Consider the following 21,004-nt stretch of genomic DNA (forward strand, 5'->3'; position numbering starts at 1 on the left):
TTCTGAGAACGAAGTATTCCTACTTCGATCCATGAATTTCATGTAGGTCTGATGTTCAGCCACTTTGTTATCCACATGCTCTACCACGTACACCTCAACGTAGCCCTTTCAATCGAGTCAACCACGTGCTGCGATTGATTCAAGCGTATTATGTCGAGAACTCGGGTGATGCGGGGCAATGCTGTTTAAGCAGACAACACATTAAAAGTCATCGCGCACGACAACTTCATCTTTTTATACGCATCTCGTTTTACCATTCCATCCAGAGGGTGCACACACAGGGACAGTCAGTCGAAATGCCACGTATTGTCCACGGTATATGACATAATTCCCCCCAAAATAAATAAAGGCAAGAGGCGTTACTCGGCACGGCAAGCACAAACTGTCGTCAGACCCATAGTGTGGATCACCATACAGTCGTTCATGCTTCGTGCCGAACGAAATTGTGGACCGTGTCGAACAAGTTACCCAGGCCCTGGAGAATACTGTTGAGCGGTCCCGGCCTTGGCTGCGGAGGCGATACGGTTGGGACGTCTTTCGGCTCGTCCTCAACAAAAACCCACCCTTGGCTCACTGTACTAGCTTCAAACTGACGAGAACGTTCCAACGTTTCTGCTGCAGAAGAGAGTTGAAACAGAAAGAGCTGTAATGAATACTCTCCTACTAGTTCTCGCAACGTCCTAGTTGGCGTGAGCAAGAATAATCTTGTGAACAAACTAATGGAGCGGTTTTTAGCAAAATCGAAGCTATAACTAGAACGTTATGGAATTTGAACGATTTACACATTGAAATGAAACAGTAATATAGTTGGAGAGAAAATGTGCAACTGAACGCGCTGTTCACTGCTTATGATCACCTTACATGTTTCTCAGTGACTTGTACTTTAGCCTAATTTGCATGACTTATTTTCATGAAATCAAACAGAATCTTGGTATCGGTCGTGTTCGCTTAAGGTAGTTTTGTACTATCACGACAGCAAAGAGTATGGGGAAAGGACTCGTGTATAGTTGCTAAGTCATTGACAACTGCACCACACCACCGAACAGCGCCCGTCCGAATCAAGGTTCCGTGTATGGATGGGTGGAGGGCTCACACGGGTAAATAATTTCCCATAGAGACGTGTGTTCAAATTCAAAATTCACAAAATTCTGTAAAATAGCTGGGGGAATGAGGTGTTTCATCTTCACCAACCTGGATAAGTGAGATATACCCTTTCATCCATCAAATTTCCAAGGCGGGTTCTTCAGCTCAAATTCTGTCCAAGGGTCCGCAAAGCCGGACTACGAATTCTTTTCACTCAAAAAATCACCCATTTTCTGTACATGCACCCAATGAAAATAATATAGTTCCTTCAAATTCCATGAGAAAAGCTTTCATCTTCCAACCAAAATGTAATTTGTAGCAAAATTCATACACACTCAATATGTGCAGCTATTCAGTTTTTTTTTTTTGCCAAACTGCATAATTGATTTTCATTTTTTTCCTTCATTCATTTTGGTATCTTTGGTACGATTTTGTGAAGGGGTCTGGGACATTCCATTTTATTAACAGGTGTGAGCCCTAAACATTATGAGGAGGGAAAATGGGGTCTGTACAATACCTCTCGGGCTTGACTGGGTTTGGAGAAGCTCTTCTGTCTGTTCTTGCTCCTCCCCGCTGCACGTGCTCTTTCTCTCACTGCTTTCTGAAAGTTAAAGGGATGGTATCGTTTGGGTTGAGATGGGGCTCCAGGTTTCCAACTCTTTTTGTGTGATAATTAGAAATCTCTTCTAAAATATCAAAGAGCATACAATGATTTTAAAGGGAGTTCAAAGCCCATTTGAATCTGGATATCTCAGCCATTTGTAAACAAAATTTACAGAAGGTTTTTACGTATAGGTCAATGATTTAATAATAACTATGCTCTGACATCATCACCTCATATAATTTGAATATGTGGTTACCAATGATATAATCATTCTATGAGGATTATGAACTTCAAATTTCAAATATTTTGTCATTAAAAGTCAAATTTTTATAAAATCTTTACCATTACTATATTTGATTAGATTTTGCATTTACTAATCATGACAGTTAACTTGAATATGTTGTGGTAATTGCACATCATGGCATTAAACCTTATCACGTCCGAACATCATCTGAAAACTCCCAAAGTGGAGCCAACTGACCCTCATTATTCTCCACAACGATTTCCGGTTCCGGTATGTTGACAGTCTGTTTGCCTTCGCTCAGTGTCGGTGCCTCCTCCTCCTCCTCCTCCGGAGGTTCTTCCGTGGGCACTACAACTGTAGATAGAGAAGTTCGACAACAGAGGGCGCTCAACTTAATTCCAAAAATCTGCAACCTGTCATCGCAGTGTTTTAAAGGTACTGTTTACCATTGGAAACTGTGATTTTCACATTTGATGCATTTGTGGAGGTCAGGTGTACCACAAAACGTCCTACCATATACAAATTTCGCAATGAAGCCTAGAGTATATAAAGGGATATATATCTATTTTTCTCAATAAACCATAACTGTACACGATTTATTCTACAAACAATGTTTCATTATAAATACTGTTCATATTTTGTTAATCTAACAATATCAAACATTGATTATACTGATTAATATTTTTACATTGGATGTTTCTATCCCAAATTCAAATTTCAGAACTATTTTGAAATACTATAGCTGAGATTTGGTCTCATCGACAAATGGTAAATAATGCCTTTTATGTGCTGTGTAGGTGCCATCGTGAGAAGGTGTGGCCGCGAGAATCAGGCAATGCTGGGGCATAATAACATCTTGCGAAAAATAATGCTGATCATCGCAACCCCACCGGCAACATTGCTAATGTTTACTACCAGGATCCTCTAAGTATACGCTATCATCGTGTGACCGGAAGAGGAACAGGGGGGGGGGGGGGGGGGGCAGAGAGAGAGAGAGAGATAGAGAGAGATGCCAAGAGACAGAAAACAATGTGGCTCGTCAGTCACATGCGCGTTCATGTATAGTCTTGGTTCAAGGCATTTTCCTAACCCTATAACCGGGGATTTGGACCGGTCTTCCTCCTACACTGATACTCAATTAAACAACTCTTCATTAAGTAAGGAAGCAGTGATGCAAAGTTCAAAAAAAAAAATTATGAGTGAGATTTTTGTGACTCGGCATCTCGGCATGCTAATATGCGCGCGAGCGAGGGTGTGGGAGGGGCCCAAGTTGCAGACTTCGCCCGATGCGTGAGAAAAATGGGTGCCATGCGTGAGATCGTGAGATGGCCCCTAAATGCTTGAGTCTCACGCATTCTGCGTGAGACTTGGTAGCTCTGAGGAAGCAGTCAGACAATGTCTTCAAATAACTATGTGAATGAAGAATACCATCTTTTTTTTTTCTTAATAGAGTACTGTACACTACATACATGAGTGGCTCCATAATATTTCTTTTCACTATACATATCAGTGCAGTTTATTTCATGATATCAAGTTTCAACGCTACGACTGTCGTTTCCGGTTTTGCGCGGGAAAATGGGTTTCCTTCAACCGAGCCCTGGGAGCTCCAGGTTCATCATTATTACATTCTATACCCGATTGGGAAATCGAAAAGATGCAAATTCTTTGCTTTGACAGGAAATTTGTGCACTTCTGACCTGGCCAGGTTCAGAAAACATCAACAAAGATTTGAACTGACTGAAGTATGTACTGTATATTATGATATTGTTAGAGGGGAATTTATTCTCGATGTTTGTTTGTTTCATTTTTGTTTCATCTGAGAAGATGGCTGGATAGTCCATATTCAGCAGCAATATACTGGTCTTCCATGGGGTCAAGTTGGATGTGAGCATGTGACCACTTCACTGGGTTATGTACCCTGCTCTTTGCGATGAATTAGAAGCGGGATCCTTTTACGTGCAAAGGCTTCTGACTCTCTCACACACGGGACCTCCATTTTATGTCCAATCCGAGGGACATCGGTTAAGATGTTTTCGCCTCCTTCTAGAGTGGACGGTATGATTACACACAACATTGTTCAGTCCAGACTCGGGTTCTAAACCGGGTCCTTTGGATTTGGAGATATAATACGACGCGCTACCGACTGGGCCAAATCACAGCCACATTATGTGGATTCGGTGAATGTAGAAATTTCAATAAAACGTATCAGCTGAATCAGAGGAAATCGTGATAAAGTCAATTATAATTATGACAAATTACGTTTCTTTCTTTTTTTCTTTTTATATTTGTTAAAACTCGTGTGCCGCGTTGGAAGCGGAGACTATAACATTCCGGGATGCCATATCACAATATAGGCCCTACAGAAAATATAAAGAGAACTCCACACATTTTCATTTTATTGCATGATAAAAAACAGAACCCCCAAAAACTGAACAGTTCTGGACTTGCCTTCTTTCAGTAAACGGGAAACGTGCGTTTCTTTAGCTAAACAGGGCAAACGCTAAACACGGTCTCGCCTGCATAAAGCAATAGGAGTTTAGAGGGTTTTTTTTATGTAAGTTCATTAACCAATAGATCTAGTCAGACTTCGTCAGTATTCGAACTTGACCGGGCATCATTAGGTGATGTAGGGCCTACCCGTGGTCACAGCTCAAAGCAGTATAGAGTTGTTGACAGTACATCACAATATTGTAAGTACATGTATATACAGTGCTTACTCAGAGAGAGAGAGTTCAATGACCTGTGACCTTTGACCTTACCGGACTTCACCAATATTCGAACTTGACCGGCATCTTTGGTTGATGTCCCTGTGTATGTACAAAGTTATTGAGTGTAGGCCTTTACACACCAATCCTACAAGTACAGAGCTTAACAGGTATCAAAATAGTCCATTAACCATTTGACCTTTGAACTTTTCGGACTTCAACCAAAATCAAACTGGACAAACATTTTCAAGGTTATGTTCAAGTGTACAGTACTTATCAGGTATGTTAATTGACCATTTTGCCCTTTGATTTTGTTGGACTTCATCAAAATTTGAACTAGTCCAGCATTCTTAGATTACGTTCCTGTAGTGTGAGTCTGATGGTAATAGCTCAAAACTGTGGAACGTTTTTCATGTTAGGAAGGAACACCAAATAATGATGCCGTCGCCTTCGCCGCCGACAACGACAACGACAACGACAACGACGACGACGACGACGACGACGGAAAAGAAACTCCAATGTCTCGTTTCTGCTACGCAGTGAGACAAAAACTGAATGTACGGTCACTTTGACTGCATGGGTATAATGCTCACACGAACTTTTCTCCTTCAAGTACCCTGGAGTATTTACCCGCCGCTATCGATCTCTGAGAAGAGATTTGGCACATTCTGCGCGCACTGATGCGAACTTTTGCTTTATTCTGTCTTTGTGTGAATGGATGGTGACCCATAATTATGTTTTTCTGTACATAGATAGCGACCCATAATTATCCTTTGTCTACACGTTTAATTGGGGCCGCAACATTATTGCCTTCCTATGACTAATGACCCCGCCATGAACACCGGAAGTTATTGTGGGATAGATAACGTCCGCCGATACACTGTGTATCTACTTGTTTATGTATTTCTCTATCAACCATCCATCTATCTATGATGTCTATCGGTCTATTCATCCATACATCTATCTATCTATGATACCTATCTGTTTATCTGTCTATCTACCTGTCTATTCATTATATGTATGTATACTAGTGTAGGCCTATCGAGAAACTGTATTTCATACAATGAAAATACACTCCAACCTGTCTATACAGTGTCCACTCAAGGGAGACAAACCCCCCAAAAAACAAACAAACCCGTGCCCGTTATAGACAGGCGGCCACTATATAGACAGGTTCTTTCACGTGCTTTTTCTTTCGGAGGGAATTGTTTTTAGTGGACGTATATGGCAGGAGGCCGCTTTAGACAGGTGGTCGCTATGACAGGTTTAACTGTACCATACAAATTACATGTTACTATCAATAATTGATGTCTCAATTTTTCCCTGTCCCCCCCCCCCCCGTAAAATAAATAGGCCTACATTTTGTATTCTTACCTATCAACTCCAGAACGTAGTAATTTTCCTCCGCTTCACCAACACCTGATTTGGTGAACGGGAAAAATAACATTGTCATTGTTTGAAGTTATTTGTATGCAATGCAGAGATTAAATGAAATAAACTAGACTGCAATGATTTCGGCAGAGCAGATACTGATTTTGGAATCCCCGAAGCCTTTGCTTATTTCTTTTTGAAAAAATAAAAGAAGTATAGCGAGCTGAATGAATATTTGACTTGCATGTTAGGCTGTACTGAGTCGAGTTAATGAACTATGCGATGGATATGACTGAAATTGTGCGTTCATAATACATATCATAAAAACTAAAATGAGGAATAATTGATTGATTGCAGCTGTATGAAGAGAATAAGAATGTTGATTAATGCTCTTGATGCGACGTGATGCGACAGCGGCAGGATACGATGACGAATAGCAAAATAGTAAACGTGTGGTAAACACGATGGAGTTGATCCAAGTAGTTAGTTTATTCTTGCATTCCCACTAAGAAATGACATCATTGCACGACACCATAGCATACCGACGTAGGAAGACCCAGAGATCCCTTTCAAACGTCAAAGCATTGAGACGTCACAATGCCTATGTCTAATGACCCTACCATGAACACCGGAAGTTATTGTGGGGTAGATAACGTCCGGAGATACTCAGTGTATCTACTTGTTTATCTCTCTCTCTATCAACCATTCATCGATCTATGATGTCTATCTGTCTATCCAATATACATCCATGTGTCACAAATGTACACACTAGTAGTTATGTACATGTATGATGTACTGCATGCATGATTGTTTTAATGTGTATGTACACAGGTTGACCAGATTAATGGAGAACATTCTATGTGGTATAGATATAGTACATACAGGCTGACCAGATAAGTGGAGAATTTTCTAGGTGGTATACAATGTAGCTATATACAGTACATGCATGTAACAGGAAATACATTATAGCTCACTCAATCTAGAATGATTTCACCCATTCCAGAAAGTTCTGGGAAGTGCTAACATATTTGGCTGAGTGAGGCACTGTCCCTGTAGCCCAATGTGATTGGTAGTTATTCTTGGCAGTGATGTTTTGTACATAGTTAGGCAGTGAGTCATCCAGGTTTCCTGGAACTTAGACTGGCTAGTAGGTTGGAGAGAGTTATAGAATGTGCTAGAAGGGGTGAATAGATAGTATATAAGCTAGAGAAATTCTGCAGTAGGCAGAGTACCCAACACCTCTGCTCTGAGAGTTACGTCACTTCTGGCTCTGAAGCGACTTGTTATAGTCAGTCCTGTGTTACCTGCTGACCTGTTATGTTTGTGGAGATAAGGCCTGGGAGACATTTTTGCCTGCAGAGAATTAATGTGCCTTCATTGGAGATAGACTCCATGTTTTTATGTCAATGGACATTGCTACGGCAAAGCTGTGACGGGCTGGATTCCTAGCTGGACAATATAAAGTGAATCATCATTCAACGCATCGACTGGACGTGGTCGTTGGATTCTGCGCATTTCGCTGTGAACAGTATACTGTGGAGCTATTGTGGACATATACCCTGGATTTAAAACGCGGACTATTGTAACCTGTGCCTCTGGATTTACGTCGAAGGAATCATTAATCAGGTGCATCACGGATCATTCATTTGTGCATCAAGCATCGTATCTGGACACTTTCAAAGGATTACTTAATACGTGTAAGTGATTCCACTACCGATTTATAACTGTTTCTATTGATCATTGTACTGATGTGACGCCGATTACCAGTCTGTACCAACAATATCACTGTTAATAAACCGCCTGAACATCAGTTGATTGTTTCTTTTGTGCGATCATTCTCAGAGTGATTTTGGTCGTAACAAAATTGGGGGCTTGTGTCCGGGAATTGAATTTAAGCCAAAATTTAGAATTTGGAACGTTCCGGAACTTAGAATATTGGTACAGACATAATACCAGTTGAATTGATTGTTCAATTGTATATTTTGTGTATTACAGTGTGACAATGTCAATCAGTACAATGGATGTTCAGGCATTTGTTCAGAGGACAGATTTGTCCCTCAAAGATTTGCAAAGGTTACGCAAATGTGATTTGACTGCTATTGCACAGCATTTAAATGTAGATGTTCCACAAGGTGCAAGAAAGGCAGAGATTCTTGACTTGGTAGCTGGTCACATGGAGCTCAAAGAAGAAATTGACACTCCAGATCGAGCTCAAATTTCAGATCAAACACGGCTTGAGCTTGCTAAATTGCAACTGAAGGAGAAAGAAATGGATATGAAGGAAAGAGAAAGAGAAAGAGAAATTGAAATGAGGAAACTTGAAATTGAAGAGAAGAAAATGGAGCAACAACTGAAATTGCGTGAGATGGAATTGACTCATGCACAGACTGTTGGAAATCGTGAAAGGGCTCCCTCTGAATTTGATTTGGCCAAGAACATTCGATTGGTGCCAAAGTTTGAAGAAAACAGAGTTGATGCATATTTTGTGTCATTTGAGAAGGTGGCTAACAGTTTGAACTGGCCACAGGAATTTTGGCCCTTGCTCCTTCAAAGTGTGTTTGTCGGCAAAGCAGCTGATGTGTACTCATCTCTCTCTGAAGAGCAATCACGTGACTATGCTACAGTCAAGAAAGCAGTGTTGAATGCTTATGAGTTGGTGCCAGAGGCGTACAGACATAAGTTCAGAAATTCGTACCGCAAACCAGGCCAGACACATGTTGAGTTTGCTCGTGAAAAAGAAATGATGTTTGATAGGTGGTACAGGTCCCTGAAAGTGGATCAGGATTTTGATAACCTACGTGAGGTTGTTCTCTTGGAAGAATTCAAAAAGAGTGTTGCTTTCAGTGTGAGGTCACATTTGGATGATCACAAAGTGACAAGTTTGCATAAAGCAGCCTTGATGGCTGATGAGTATGAGTTGACCCACAGAAATGACAACAGACCACCTTTCAGGAATTTCTCTGGAAACAAGAGAGACAAAAATCAGTCGAGCAATCCAAAGAATGCTGGTCCTGAAAAAGGCACGAGTTCTGAAACTTCATCGGCACCAAAGCCTCAATCTGACAAAGGGTCCAGTACAAGTGCAAATGTCATCAAATGTTTTCACTGTAACAAGACAGGGCATGTAAAGTCACAGCGTTGGAAGTTGCAAAACAAAACAAAGAAGGACTTGGGATTTGTCATGTCAAAAAGTGTCCTACCAGAAAACAGTGTCCCGTTCAGTGAAACACAGGCCATTGAAAGTCAGTCTCCCAAATTCAAAGATAGGCTGAAGCAGGTGGATGAGAGCTATCGTAGCTTTTTGTTTGATGGTGAGGTGACCCCATGTACTTCTGGTGAGGCAGGTAAGCCAGTGGTTATCCTGAGGGATACGGGGGCCTCTCAGTCATTGATGGTGGATGGTGGTATGACTTTTCCACCAGATAGTGCAGTTAATGCAAAAGTCTTGATTCAGACTGTTGATGGCAGTTATATGTCAGTGCCACTGTATAGAGTGGATTTGAAGTGTGACCTAGTTTCTGGTCCTGTTACTGTTGGAGTTGTTCCTGAGTTGCCCATGGCAGGCATTGACTTTTTGTTGGGGAATGACTTGGCTGGGGACAAGGTGGTTGCGTCTCCAGTTGTTTCGCATAAACCAGTGGTGGTTGCTGAAACTGAGCAGTTGCAGGAGGAGTTTCCTGGGATTTTCCCAGATTGTGTTGTGACTAGGTCTCAGGCTCGTAGAGCTGTTCAAGATGATGCGGATTCTGTTGATGTGGAGGAGAATTCCGGTGTTTGGTTGGCAGAAACCTTTTTCAAGGATTTGAATGATGGGGTTGCTGTATTAGGCTCCGAGGCTAACAGTGATGGGCTGTTTAGCAAGTCTTCCTTGGTTGAAGCACAGCAGGCAGACTCTGAGTTGAATGGCTTGTCTCAGACGGCGTGTTCTGAGGCTGAGGCTGAAAAGGTCCCTGAGTGCTATTATGTCAAAGATGGCATTTTGATGAGGAAGTGGAGACCTCCCCATAGGCCAGCTGATGAGGATTGGACGGTGGTCCGTCAAGTTGTTGTCCCTCCTAGTTACCGCGGTGAGATCTTGAGGATTGCTCACGAGTTACCTGTTGGCGGCCATTTAGGCGTCAGAAAGACAAAGGATCGGATCATGAGACATTTCTATTGGCCAGGGTTGAATGTGGATGTGGCTGAGTTTTGCAAGACTTGTCACACATGTCAAGTGGCTGGTAAACCACAGCATTCGGTGAAGCCGGCGCCATTGATTCCGATACCTGCGTTTGAAGAACCATTCAGTCGGGTTCTAGTTGACTGTGTTGGACCTTTGCCTAGGACTAGGTCGGGTCACAAGTACCTCTTGACAATCATGGATATGTCTACACGGTTTCCAGAGGCTATCCCATTGCGAAACATCACTGCTAAGACTGTGGTAGATGCTCTAGTGCAGTTTTTCACTAGGTATGGGTTGCCCAAGGAAGTGCAGTCTGACCAAGGGTCAAATTTCATGTCAGGCATATTTCAAGAGGTGATGTATCGTTTGGGTGTGAAGCAGCTGAAGTCATCAGCTTATCATCCCCAGTCCCAAGGTGCGTTGGAGCGCTACCACCAGACCCTAAAGACAATGATTAGGGCGTTCTGTGAGGAGTATCCCGAGGATTGGGATAAAGGCATCCCTTTCCTGCTGTTTGCGACGAGGGACTCCCCAAATGAGTCGACGGGTTTCAGCCCATTTGAGTTGGTGTACGGTCATGAAGTTAGGGGCCCACTGAAGCTCATCAAAGAGAAATTCATGACTGAGGATGATGAGGTCCACCTACTTGACTATGTGTCAAAGTTTCGTGAAAGGCTTTCAAAGGCTTGTGAGGTAGCTAGGGAACACTTGAAAGTGTCACAAGACTCTATGAAGAGAAAGGCAGACAAAAATGCCAAAGCCCGAACTTTCAACCCAGGTGACAAAGTTCTTGTACTGCTGCCCATACAAGGTGAACCACTGAAAGCCAAGTTCAGTGGCCCATACTGTGTCAAAAAGAAACTCAATGATGTGAACTATGTGATCAGTACGCCAGACAGACGAAAAGATCAGAGGGTGTGTCACATAAACATGCTGAAAGAGTACTATGAGAGAAAGGCTAGTCAGCCGGTAGGTGTAACTCAGGTGGTAGAAGAAGAAGAAGATGAAGAGGGAGAAGCTCAAGATGAGCATGGAAGTGAGCCCTCTAGTGCCAGGTTGTCTAACTCAGAGATGTTAGGGAAAGTAGATGAGGCACTGAACTACCTACCTGAAAATCAGAGGAAAGATGTGACTAGTCTGTTACATGAGTACAAAGAATTGTGTAAAGACAAACCAGGCTGCACCCCTCTGGCGGTACATGATGTTGATGTAGGAGATGCTGACCCTATCAAGCAAAACCCTTACAGGTTAAACCCGAGTAAACTGCAAAAAGTAAGGGAAGAGGTTCAATACATGCTAGACAATGACATAATAGAACCTAGTAAAAGCAGTTGGAGCTCCCCAATCGTCATGGTGCCCAAACCGGATGGGTCTCAAAGATTCTGTATAGATTACAGAAAGGTGAATGCCGTGACGAAAACAGACTCTTTCCCCATTCCCAGACTAGAAGACTGCATTGACAGGGTCGGAAATTCTGCATATGTCAGCAAAATAGACCTTCTAAAGGGATACTGGCAGGTGCCCTTGACCGACAAAGCCAGAGAGATTTCTGCCTTTGCTACACCAGATGGCTTGTTCCAATGCAAAGTAATGCCATTCGGCATGAAAAATGCTCCAGCCACCTTCCAACGGCTGACAAACCAAATCATTGCCGGACTTGACAATTGTGTAGTATACATTGATGACATCCTAGTGTATAGTGACACGTGGGAGGAGCACATTACACACTTGCGGCAACTTTTCGATCGACTCAAGGAGGCCGGATTGGTGATTAATCTGGCAAAGAGTGAATTTGCAAAGGCCAAAGTGGTGTATCTCGGGCATGTAGTCGGTCAGGGACAAGTGTTGCCAAGAGAAGCCAAGGTAGAAGCTATACTAGGCTTTCCCATTCCCCAATCCAAGAAGGAGTTGCTCAGATTTCTGGGCATGGCTGGTTTCTACAGGAAATTTGTACCAAATTTCAGCACAGTAGTCACCCCCCTAACAAACCTGCTGAAGGGCAAGGCAAAGTACACCTGGACTGATGAGTGTCAAAGAGCCTTCGAGAAACTAAAGGCAGTCCTTGCTAATGAGCCTGTTTTGGCAGCTCCTGACTTCGCAAAGCCATTCAAGGTGGCAATAGATGCTAGCGATGTAGGAGTGGGAGCGGTTTTGCTCCAAGAAGATGAAGAAGGCACTGAACGACCAGTTAGCTACTTCTCCAAAAAATTGAACGCATACCAGAAGAAGTACTCCACAATTGAGAAGGAGGCTCTCAGTCTCATCCTTGCCCTCCAGCAATACGAAGTGTACTTGACAAATAGCAAAGGGGAGGTCACAGTCTATACTGACCACAACCCCTTGGTCTTTTTAGATCGGTTCAAAATGAAGAACAACAGGTTGTTCAGATGGAGCATGATGACGCAGCCATATGCACTCAAAATCAAACATGTGGCAGGCAAAAACAATGTAATTGCCGACGCTCTGTCAAGAGTGTAACATGAAGAGAGTATCAAAGGTGAAAAGTTTTCACCGCATATCATTTCCAGTGTATGTGTTAAGCATATTCATTAATGTGTGCAAAACAGTTTGATATGATTGTATAAGCTCCGAGAATCCAAGCAATATCATTGTAAATGGTATCCATGAAAAGAGAACATGGAATTAATACAGCTATCCAAAAGGCATGTGATAGTATGTGATTATTGTTGCTTGACTTGGACTTTATTTCACATTCGTTGTAAATAACAATGATAAATTGTGAAGGTAAAAGAAACCCTTGCTACAGCAAGGCTTTCTTTTTCCCATGGGGGATGGTGTCACAAATGTACACACTAGTAGTTATGTACATGTATGATGTACTGCATGCATGATTGTTTTAATGTGTATGTACACAGGTTGACCAGATTAATGGAGAACATTCTATGTGGTATAGATATAGTACATACAGGCTGACCAGATAAGTGGAGAATTTTCTAGGTGGTATACAATGTAGCTATATACAGTACATGCATGTAACAGGAAATACATTATAGCTCACTCAATCTAGAATGATTTCACCCATTCCAGAAAGTTCTGGGAAGTGCTAACATATTTGGCTGAGTGAGGCACTGTCCCTGTAGCCCAATGTGATTGGTAGTTATTCTTGGCAGTGATGTTTTGTACATAGTTAGGCAGTGAGTCATCCAGGTTTCCTGGAACTTAGACTGGCTAGTAGGTTGGAGAGAGTTATAGAATGTGCTAGAAGGGGTGAATAGATAGTATATAAGCTAGAGAAATTCTGCAGTAGGCAGAGTACCCAACACCTCTGCTCTGAGAGTTACGTCACTTCTGGCTCTGAAGCGACTTGTTATAGTCAGTCCTGTGTTACCTGCTGACCTGTTATGTTTGTGGAGATAAGGCCTGGGAGACATTTTTGCCTGCAGAGAATTAATGTGCCTTCATTGGAGATAGACTCCATGTTTTTATGTCAATGGACATTGCTACGGCAAAGCTGTGACGGGCTGGATTCCTAGCTGGACAATATAAAGTGAATCATCATTCAACGCATCGACTGGACGTGGTCGTTGGATTCTGCGCATTTCGCTGTGAACAGTATACTGTGGAGCTATTGTGGACATATACCCTGGATTTAAAACGCGGACTATTGTAACCTGTGCCTCTGGATTTACGTCGAAGGAATCATTAATCAGGTGCATCACGGATCATTCATTTGTGCATCAAGCATCGTATCTGGACACTTTCAAAGGATTACTTAATACGTGTAAGTGATTCCACTACCGATTTATAACTGTTTCTATTGATCATTGTACTGATGTGACGCCGATTACCAGTCTGTACCAACAATATCACTGTTAATAAACCGCCTGAACATCAGTTGATTGTTTCTTTTGTGCGATCATTCTCAGAGTGATTTTGGTCGTAACACATGTATCATAGCTATCTGTTTATCTGTCTACCCTACCTGTCTATCTTTATAAATGCATGTATGTATGTATTTCTGTATATATGTCAACGTATTTTATACAGTGAGAAAATACCATACAAATTACATATCATTATCAATAATTGATGTTTGGAATCCTCCTTTTTTTTACCTGTAAAATATGCAGGCCTACATTTGTATTCTTACCTAACTCCAGAACATTTACGGGCGGTACCGCTGCTGCCACTGAACTCAATACACACGTTGGTGTCATCCATTGAGCTCCATGCAAGCTCCTTTTTATTCTCAACAATGTAGTATTCAAAAGACCCCGTGTCTCATATAATGTTGAATCAAATAGAAGCCCCAACCCTAGCCCCACCCGTCTCCTTGCTTTAACACTGGTTCAAATTTATACGCAAACTACCACACATATCATCACTTCAGTTCAGAAGTAATTTGGGTGACTTATGACCTCGTGACCACGTTGGAGCAATAAAATACTGATAAGTTTTTCCCGCCTTATCTCGCCTGCGCAAGCTGAGATGTTAATCTGTTGAAAATAATTCGAGTTGTAGCCTTATTCATGCCATGATAATGAAGTTCTACATCTTGATGCTGTTCAAAGATAACTTTAACGAGTCTATGTGTGTGCGGCGAGCCCAAACCAAACACTAATACCGGATAGGTTAGCTGCTAAATGACATCTCTAGTGAATGTTGTCAATTCATTTCCCTTGCATGGTGAATGTGACGTAACAGCTCTCCATCTGTTGACATACAGCAGACAGCAGGTAAGAAAAGCTCGCGTGCAACACGTGAGCATCACGCATTCAAGCTTTGCGAATGAATCCTAAATTAGGATTATTACGTCACTGAAGGGCGTGAAGGTCATTCACGTGACAAGCGCGATGAAAATGGATATAAGAGGCATGTACACATCGAGAAACGGTAAGAAATAAAGAGGTAATTAAATTATATTGGAAGCAGCGAAAAGCGTAATATGGCAACATTGCTCTAGATCCCGTAGACAGTAATACAAACAACATTGGGAAATAATCGCATGAAAACATTATTTTGATTGTAATGATGATAAGAATGCTATGAATAGATTGATGGCGTGAAAGTCTAATGAATGTTGCCATGGAGAGAAAAAAAAAGATGGAAATGTCTTTCAGTATGACGTCATTGACTGACGGGAAGAGGAATAAGATGAGGTTGTCGAATACTTGCGAGTAAAAGTATTTTATGGTAATCAAACTATCTTGAATGTTGTTTTTTATGATCTGTAGCTACGCATCATAGCAATATACAATTATATATTAGCCATAAAATCTGGGGCACAATTCCCATTAGAGTTGAAGGGTTAGGATTATTTCTTTCGCTCGTGACATGCACTAAATACCAACATGTAATGGCGTGTGTACTGTAATCGAGATGTACTGTATAATCATAGAATCGCATTTTAGAAAATGACGAGGAATCGGAAATACGACGTTCCAAAATTCAAGTGCAATGCTACAGTAGTAATTTCAGTTGAATGTGCAGAAGATTTCCCCAGCAACCTGTCGTATATTGAAAAGCCTCGAATGTTGGTCTGAACTGAAGAAGGTTGTTTCAAAACATTTGCCTCTTGCATAAAACAACTAGGGCCCCTCCCTCCACCTTGAGAATAACGCTTTCGAAGGACCAATATCCCCATCTACGACACTGCCTTTCCGGAACAAGATAACCCAAGGACACGTTTCACTGGACAACAAATTTCAGAAATTTGTCCTAGAATCCTAGGAATTCGATAAATGATAATAAGGAAAGATTTCGTTAGGTTGATTAATTTCACTTATTAACCCTGCTAACTGTCACACGGGAGTAAACTATCCGGATAAACAAGTCCAGGGGTTCTCGGTAAATATTGTCCCAAACAGATCGAAGGCCATTGTACACACGGATATCCGGATCCCCCGCCGCCCCTGCCCCCCCCCCCCCCCCCCCCCCTCCGCCTATGAACATCATCATCATTCTTCAATTCTTACCGGCTCCCTGCTGCATGTCAGAGAGCTCCTCGGGACTTGATCTCGCTCTCCGCTTCGATCTCCTCCTGCTCTTCAAGATGAGCACGATCGCGATCAGCAGTACGAGTAGAACGACGAGGAGAGCGATGACGATGACAATAATCACGACAAGTGGAGACCCTCCCACTGGATGGAAATGAAAAACATGTTATATGAGAGGTATGATTTTATAGCATATAGAAGATTAGTATGGCGTTGCACTGTCTTCCCCAATCTTTTTAGTCAAAAGGCGCTGTTGCAGGGATTGAAGGGATTGTCAAAGTAACAAAAAAAAAAGTTTACGTAAACGAGGAGCAGAAAGATGGGGAGAAAGATAACAAGGTTTCGGAGGACAAAGATAACAAGGTTTCGGAGGACAAAGAAAAGGAGGAGGAGGAGGAGGAGGAGAAGGAGGAGAAGGAGGATGTTTACCAGAAGGAGAAGGAGGGGGAAGTAGCTATTTGTCAAGGCCCTCTCGCTGTATGGTGAAGAGAGCCCAGCCGAGTGGGGTTGTGCTTAGCCTTTTATCAAGGCCCTCTCACTGTATGATGAAAAGAGCCTAGCTGAGTGGTACAGCGAGAGGGCCTTGACAAAAGGCTAGATTGTGCTCGGCTCGCTTCGCTCGCCCGTTATAGCCATCTTACAGCGAGGGGGCCTTATCAAAAGGCTAGAGGGGGAGCAGCTGCAGGATGAGAGAGAGAGAGGGGAGGGGGAGGGGAGGAGGAGGAGGAGGATGTTTACCAGTGGGAAATGCTTTTATTATTTTGTTGCACAGGATATTGACGCCCTCAACGTCGAAAATTGGAGTAGGTTAAGGTGGATTTGTCAAAGGCGGCGACCTCGTCGACGCGGAGTCCAGTTGGTACAGGGTCTGGAAACCAGACTAGTTGGAAGAGGAAGGGGGTGACAATATGAGGAGGGGAAAAGTGGAGGGTTAGGAAGAGAAAAAGCAAGGGGAGCAGGACAAGAAGCCAGGGAGGGGGAGGAGGAGATGGATGTTTACCAGTGGGAGGAGGAAGGGAGCGACATGATGAGGAGGGGGAAAGAGGAGATTTGGAGGAGAAAAAGCAGGACAAGAAGCAAAGGAGGGGGACGAGGAGATGGAGGAGAGAGAAGAAGTCAGAGGAAGGGAAGAAAGAGAGAGGAGGATGACGGCGAAAGACGGATGAGTAAAAGGAGGAAAATGACAGGAAGAACTGATTACTGAGCAAAAAGAGAGGGAAGAACGACAAAATATAAACATGGAAGAAAACGGAACAGATTTAGTTTATACAGTCATTAACGAAAGTCCATCTCGCGGTCATTGTTTGTTGTTGTTGTTGTATCTGTCCTAACTGACGGTAATATCCAGCAAAAATTTATAGTAATAGATATCCTTGATATTGACCCACATCGTGCTTGACAACCACCAGAGTGTTTCATGCTTTACATTACGCCATGCGTCATTATTTATGCCTCTTTTTCCATGTTTTGACCAGTTTGGTCTTCTCCCAAATCACAAGTTCACATTCCCTTCGACCTTTGACCTTGTACCTTCCGTGCCGGCAACTTGGATCTCCGTCAGGCGATATCCGCCCACTGCATCGCCGCTGACGTTGCAGATAAACCTCCTGGTAGAAAGACTAGCGGTAACTTCCAACGTCACGGACATAGACTGCGTTCCGTCCGACTTATTTGTCAACGTCCTATGTGCGTCCGTCATCTCGTGCGTTCCGTTCCACCACGAGAGCTTTACAAGGGGCCGAAAGCCATCGACCTCGCAGGTTATATTTAGACTCCTTCCAGCCGCTTCTTCTATCAGACAAGCACCGGATTCCTCGTCACCTTCTTCTGACCTTGCACATTCAACTATTGACGGAAAAGGCTCCCTTGGAGCGGCTGGATAGAGAGACCATAAAAGAATGAAATGGGCGCACCGTCACATAGCTACAATGGCAAGATACTATAACACTGCCTTTAAAAAGACTAACAAAAGTATTATAATATTATGAGAAAATATCCACAATCGGCTCATTTAACATAACACACTGCCCCCCCCCCCCCCCTCCCCCCTCTCTCTCTCTCTTTCTGTCGCGTACACACATGAACTTCATCAATTCGTTGTTGTCGTTGCTGGTTTTAATAGCGCTATAAATCAATTCTCAATGCTCTTTCCGATATTCACCCTTTTTTGTTTTTGTTTTTTTCATATAGAAGTTTACATCATATTACAAAACGTATAATGATAAGCAGAACGTGTCGGCACCGCGTCAATCAATCACTGCAGGATGGTTGTTGGGTGGGGAAAAACAGAATTATTATAATCATGAATCTGATGGGTAATCCAGCTATTTTGAAATCTGTCTTTGATTCATGTATGGTTTTGTGCATTTTTAATGTGAAATGGAGAATAAACAGAGAAACAAACAAAGGAATAAGATCTCCGGTGTTATTCATAGCAATTTCCTTCCTCAAACATTTGGCGTATCTTAGACCTATCATTTCATAACTTAGCACTATAATTTACTTCCTTAATCAGCCCACATGGTGCGAACTGAATATCCCGTTTGCCGATGGTATACAGATAATGTGTCTTTCCAAATGACGGCTTTTCATTCTTACAAGTCTCGATATATACAGCAATCCACCCATGTATTCTCTCATCATGCTTCTTGTTCATACTTACAAAGCACATGTATAGTACTGGCATTACTGAAGCGCTCTGCTTGGGCCCCGGACAAAATGACCCTGCAAAAGTATTGCCCCTCGTCCGATATCTGCACGGGTTGTTTCAGAACCAGCGACCTGTCACTTGAAAGACTGTACATGAGACTATAGTTTCCGACTTTCTGCTCCTTCCCCTTGAATTCCTTCACCACGGCATCGTCCGGAGAGTGCGTGTCGCGATGCCACGAGAAGCCGAAGACGACCTCGCCCGGACCCAGCCGCACGTCGCACGGGATGCTCTGGTTCGTCTCGCCCAGCCGGAGAGATACCGTCTCTTTTGTGATGATCTCCAGCGCAGATATTCTGTTCAACATCACGGAAGCTTCATGAAAAGAAAGGAAATAAAAATTGCCGAATAAACACACTGATTTTTATACTTAACAAGTAGAGACACGATAACCTTAATTTGTTTAGTCTGGTTTGTTCAGTTACTTTTCACTTTGACCCCCTCGTCGGTTTGTTTAATTCGTCTATCTATCTATCTATCTATCTATCTATCTATCTATCTATCAATCTATCTATCTATTTATTTATCTATCTATCTATCTATCTATCTATCTATCTATATCTATATACATGTATATGAACATAATATGTATGTGTGTATGTTTATGTTCATCCACAGGAAATTAACAATTGCCGACACAAATACGTAAACGATGAGTAAAACATAAAAAGGATGATAATAATTCATCACTGTGTAATAATATCACAAAATAGAGTTAGCACCTCTATAGTAATACAAACACTGTATCCCAATCAAGTTATTATGTTATCAGCGACAATAAAAAGAATGACGTTGAGGAATCACCTTATGGAAAAGTGTCATTAAAACTTCTCTGATATTTAAATCTTTAGATGTTACGTCACAGCCAGGACTTAAATTGCGATGAAACGTTTCCATGTGACGTCATTTAATAGCGCCACTGAATCAAAGATGGACTACCAATTCAATTCCTGGACTAAAGCATAATCTACTCAGGGCATAATCCACTTTTACACTGGTCATGAAGTGATTAAAGACACTTTTCATTGCATTTCAAATTGAAGACCTACCCCCCCTCAAACAAACAAACAAACAAACAAACAAACACAAAGACAAACAATCAAGCAATTGATCATTTTGCACATAAGTGTGGTAGCCCTTGTATAAAATGCTATGCTACAAGATATTGCAAATATATCACTGTTTATTCTGGAAAAATGGCTTCTTCCTCGTCAGCCCAGCTGCACAGCAAGGGATAAAATTACCTTTCTAGATCATTTACACACTTAAATCTACATAATCTGCCATTACAATAACCATGCTTCCTGTAGTCTCGGCCCGAAATTACACTTCGGAAAACAAAAGCGTGCACCCAAGATGAACGGACACATAGGTCCCTATTTTAGAGAACACACATACAGATCGTCGCCATGGCGATTAATAATGATATACGGGTTTTCAATGTCACATTCTGAGTCGCCTCGTGACCATCCGCGTGCTGCAACAGCTCCGTCGGTCAAGTACACACACACAAACACACACACCTACACAGTATAGCACGGCATGAGACTTCTAATCTTTACGCTGCTGTGCATGCACGCAATGTGTGTACTTATTGATCGCTTCGGGAGCTCCCAAATAGAAACCTACACGTTTTGCTTCCTCCAAACCCTCACCACATCATAGTATAGGCCTACACCGCCATATTGATTTGAGCAATCACAGCTTATGATTAATAACCAGATATAATGAAATTGATAGCTCTGCGTCGATAAACGATACAGTGTAAGTTTCTGGTTACTAATATCCAGCCATTACTCCAGGGACGTGAGGAAGTGGCATGGGACACAGCAAAACAAATCCTTCCTTGTTACGAGAAATCATGTGAGAAGTATTATGAGACCTTCATCATAAATTAATCATTACATAGTCAACGTCAGAAGAGGGGGGAAAAGGAGAGGCATGAAACTCTCTAACTTTCACGTTTAAAAATTTCAAAATTATCGCGCTTATACAAAGCAACACTCGAGTACTGCGCATGAATAACACCATATTCGTACATTTCGATATGATTATAAAAATTTGTTGTTTTGGCTTTCACTTTTTTTTTCACTTGTGAAAGCAACAAGTTAAAAGCTCTCACCATTATCATGACATTCTGCACGCGAACGGAGAAAGGACTTCAAAGC

General features: G+C 42.2%; 1 protein-coding gene across 1 annotated transcript; it reads right to left on the reverse strand.

Moving 5' to 3' along the window:
• Positions 1-421: 421 nt before the first annotated feature.
• Positions 422-20,247, reverse strand: LOC139743436 (uncharacterized). Its single transcript, XM_071653921.1, has 8 exons — positions 20,235-20,247; positions 18,789-19,151; positions 17,657-18,001; positions 16,106-16,270; positions 6,011-6,055; positions 2,169-2,285; positions 1,601-1,684; positions 422-615 (listed from the first exon to the last, which is right to left on the reverse strand). Exons 1-8 carry the CDS (start codon positions 20,245-20,247, stop codon positions 422-424), a joined length of 1,326 nt encoding a protein of 441 aa, XP_071510022.1.
• Between the last annotated feature and the right edge of the window lie 757 nt (positions 20,248-21,004).

This window comes from Diadema antillarum, unplaced genomic scaffold (genome assembly GCF_040938485.1).
Source record: "Diadema antillarum isolate AM-2024a unplaced genomic scaffold, OU_Dant_1.0 seq00001081_RagTag, whole genome shotgun sequence".
Taxonomy (NCBI): domain Eukaryota; kingdom Metazoa; phylum Echinodermata; class Echinoidea; order Diadematoida; family Diadematidae; genus Diadema; species Diadema antillarum.

What these genes read in the sequence shown, in the direction of transcription:
- LOC139743436 (XM_071653921.1), bottom strand. An exon ending in CAGTACTATACATGTGCTTT is followed by an intron (nt 18,002 to 18,788) that starts GTAAGTATGAAC and finishes CTCTCTATCCAG; the next exon opens with CCGCTCCAAGGGAGCCTTTT. An exon ending in AACCCAGTCAAGCCCGAGAG is followed by an intron (nt 616 to 1,600) that starts GTATTGTACAGA and finishes TCTCTTCTGCAG; the next exon opens with CAGAAACGTTGGAACGTTCT.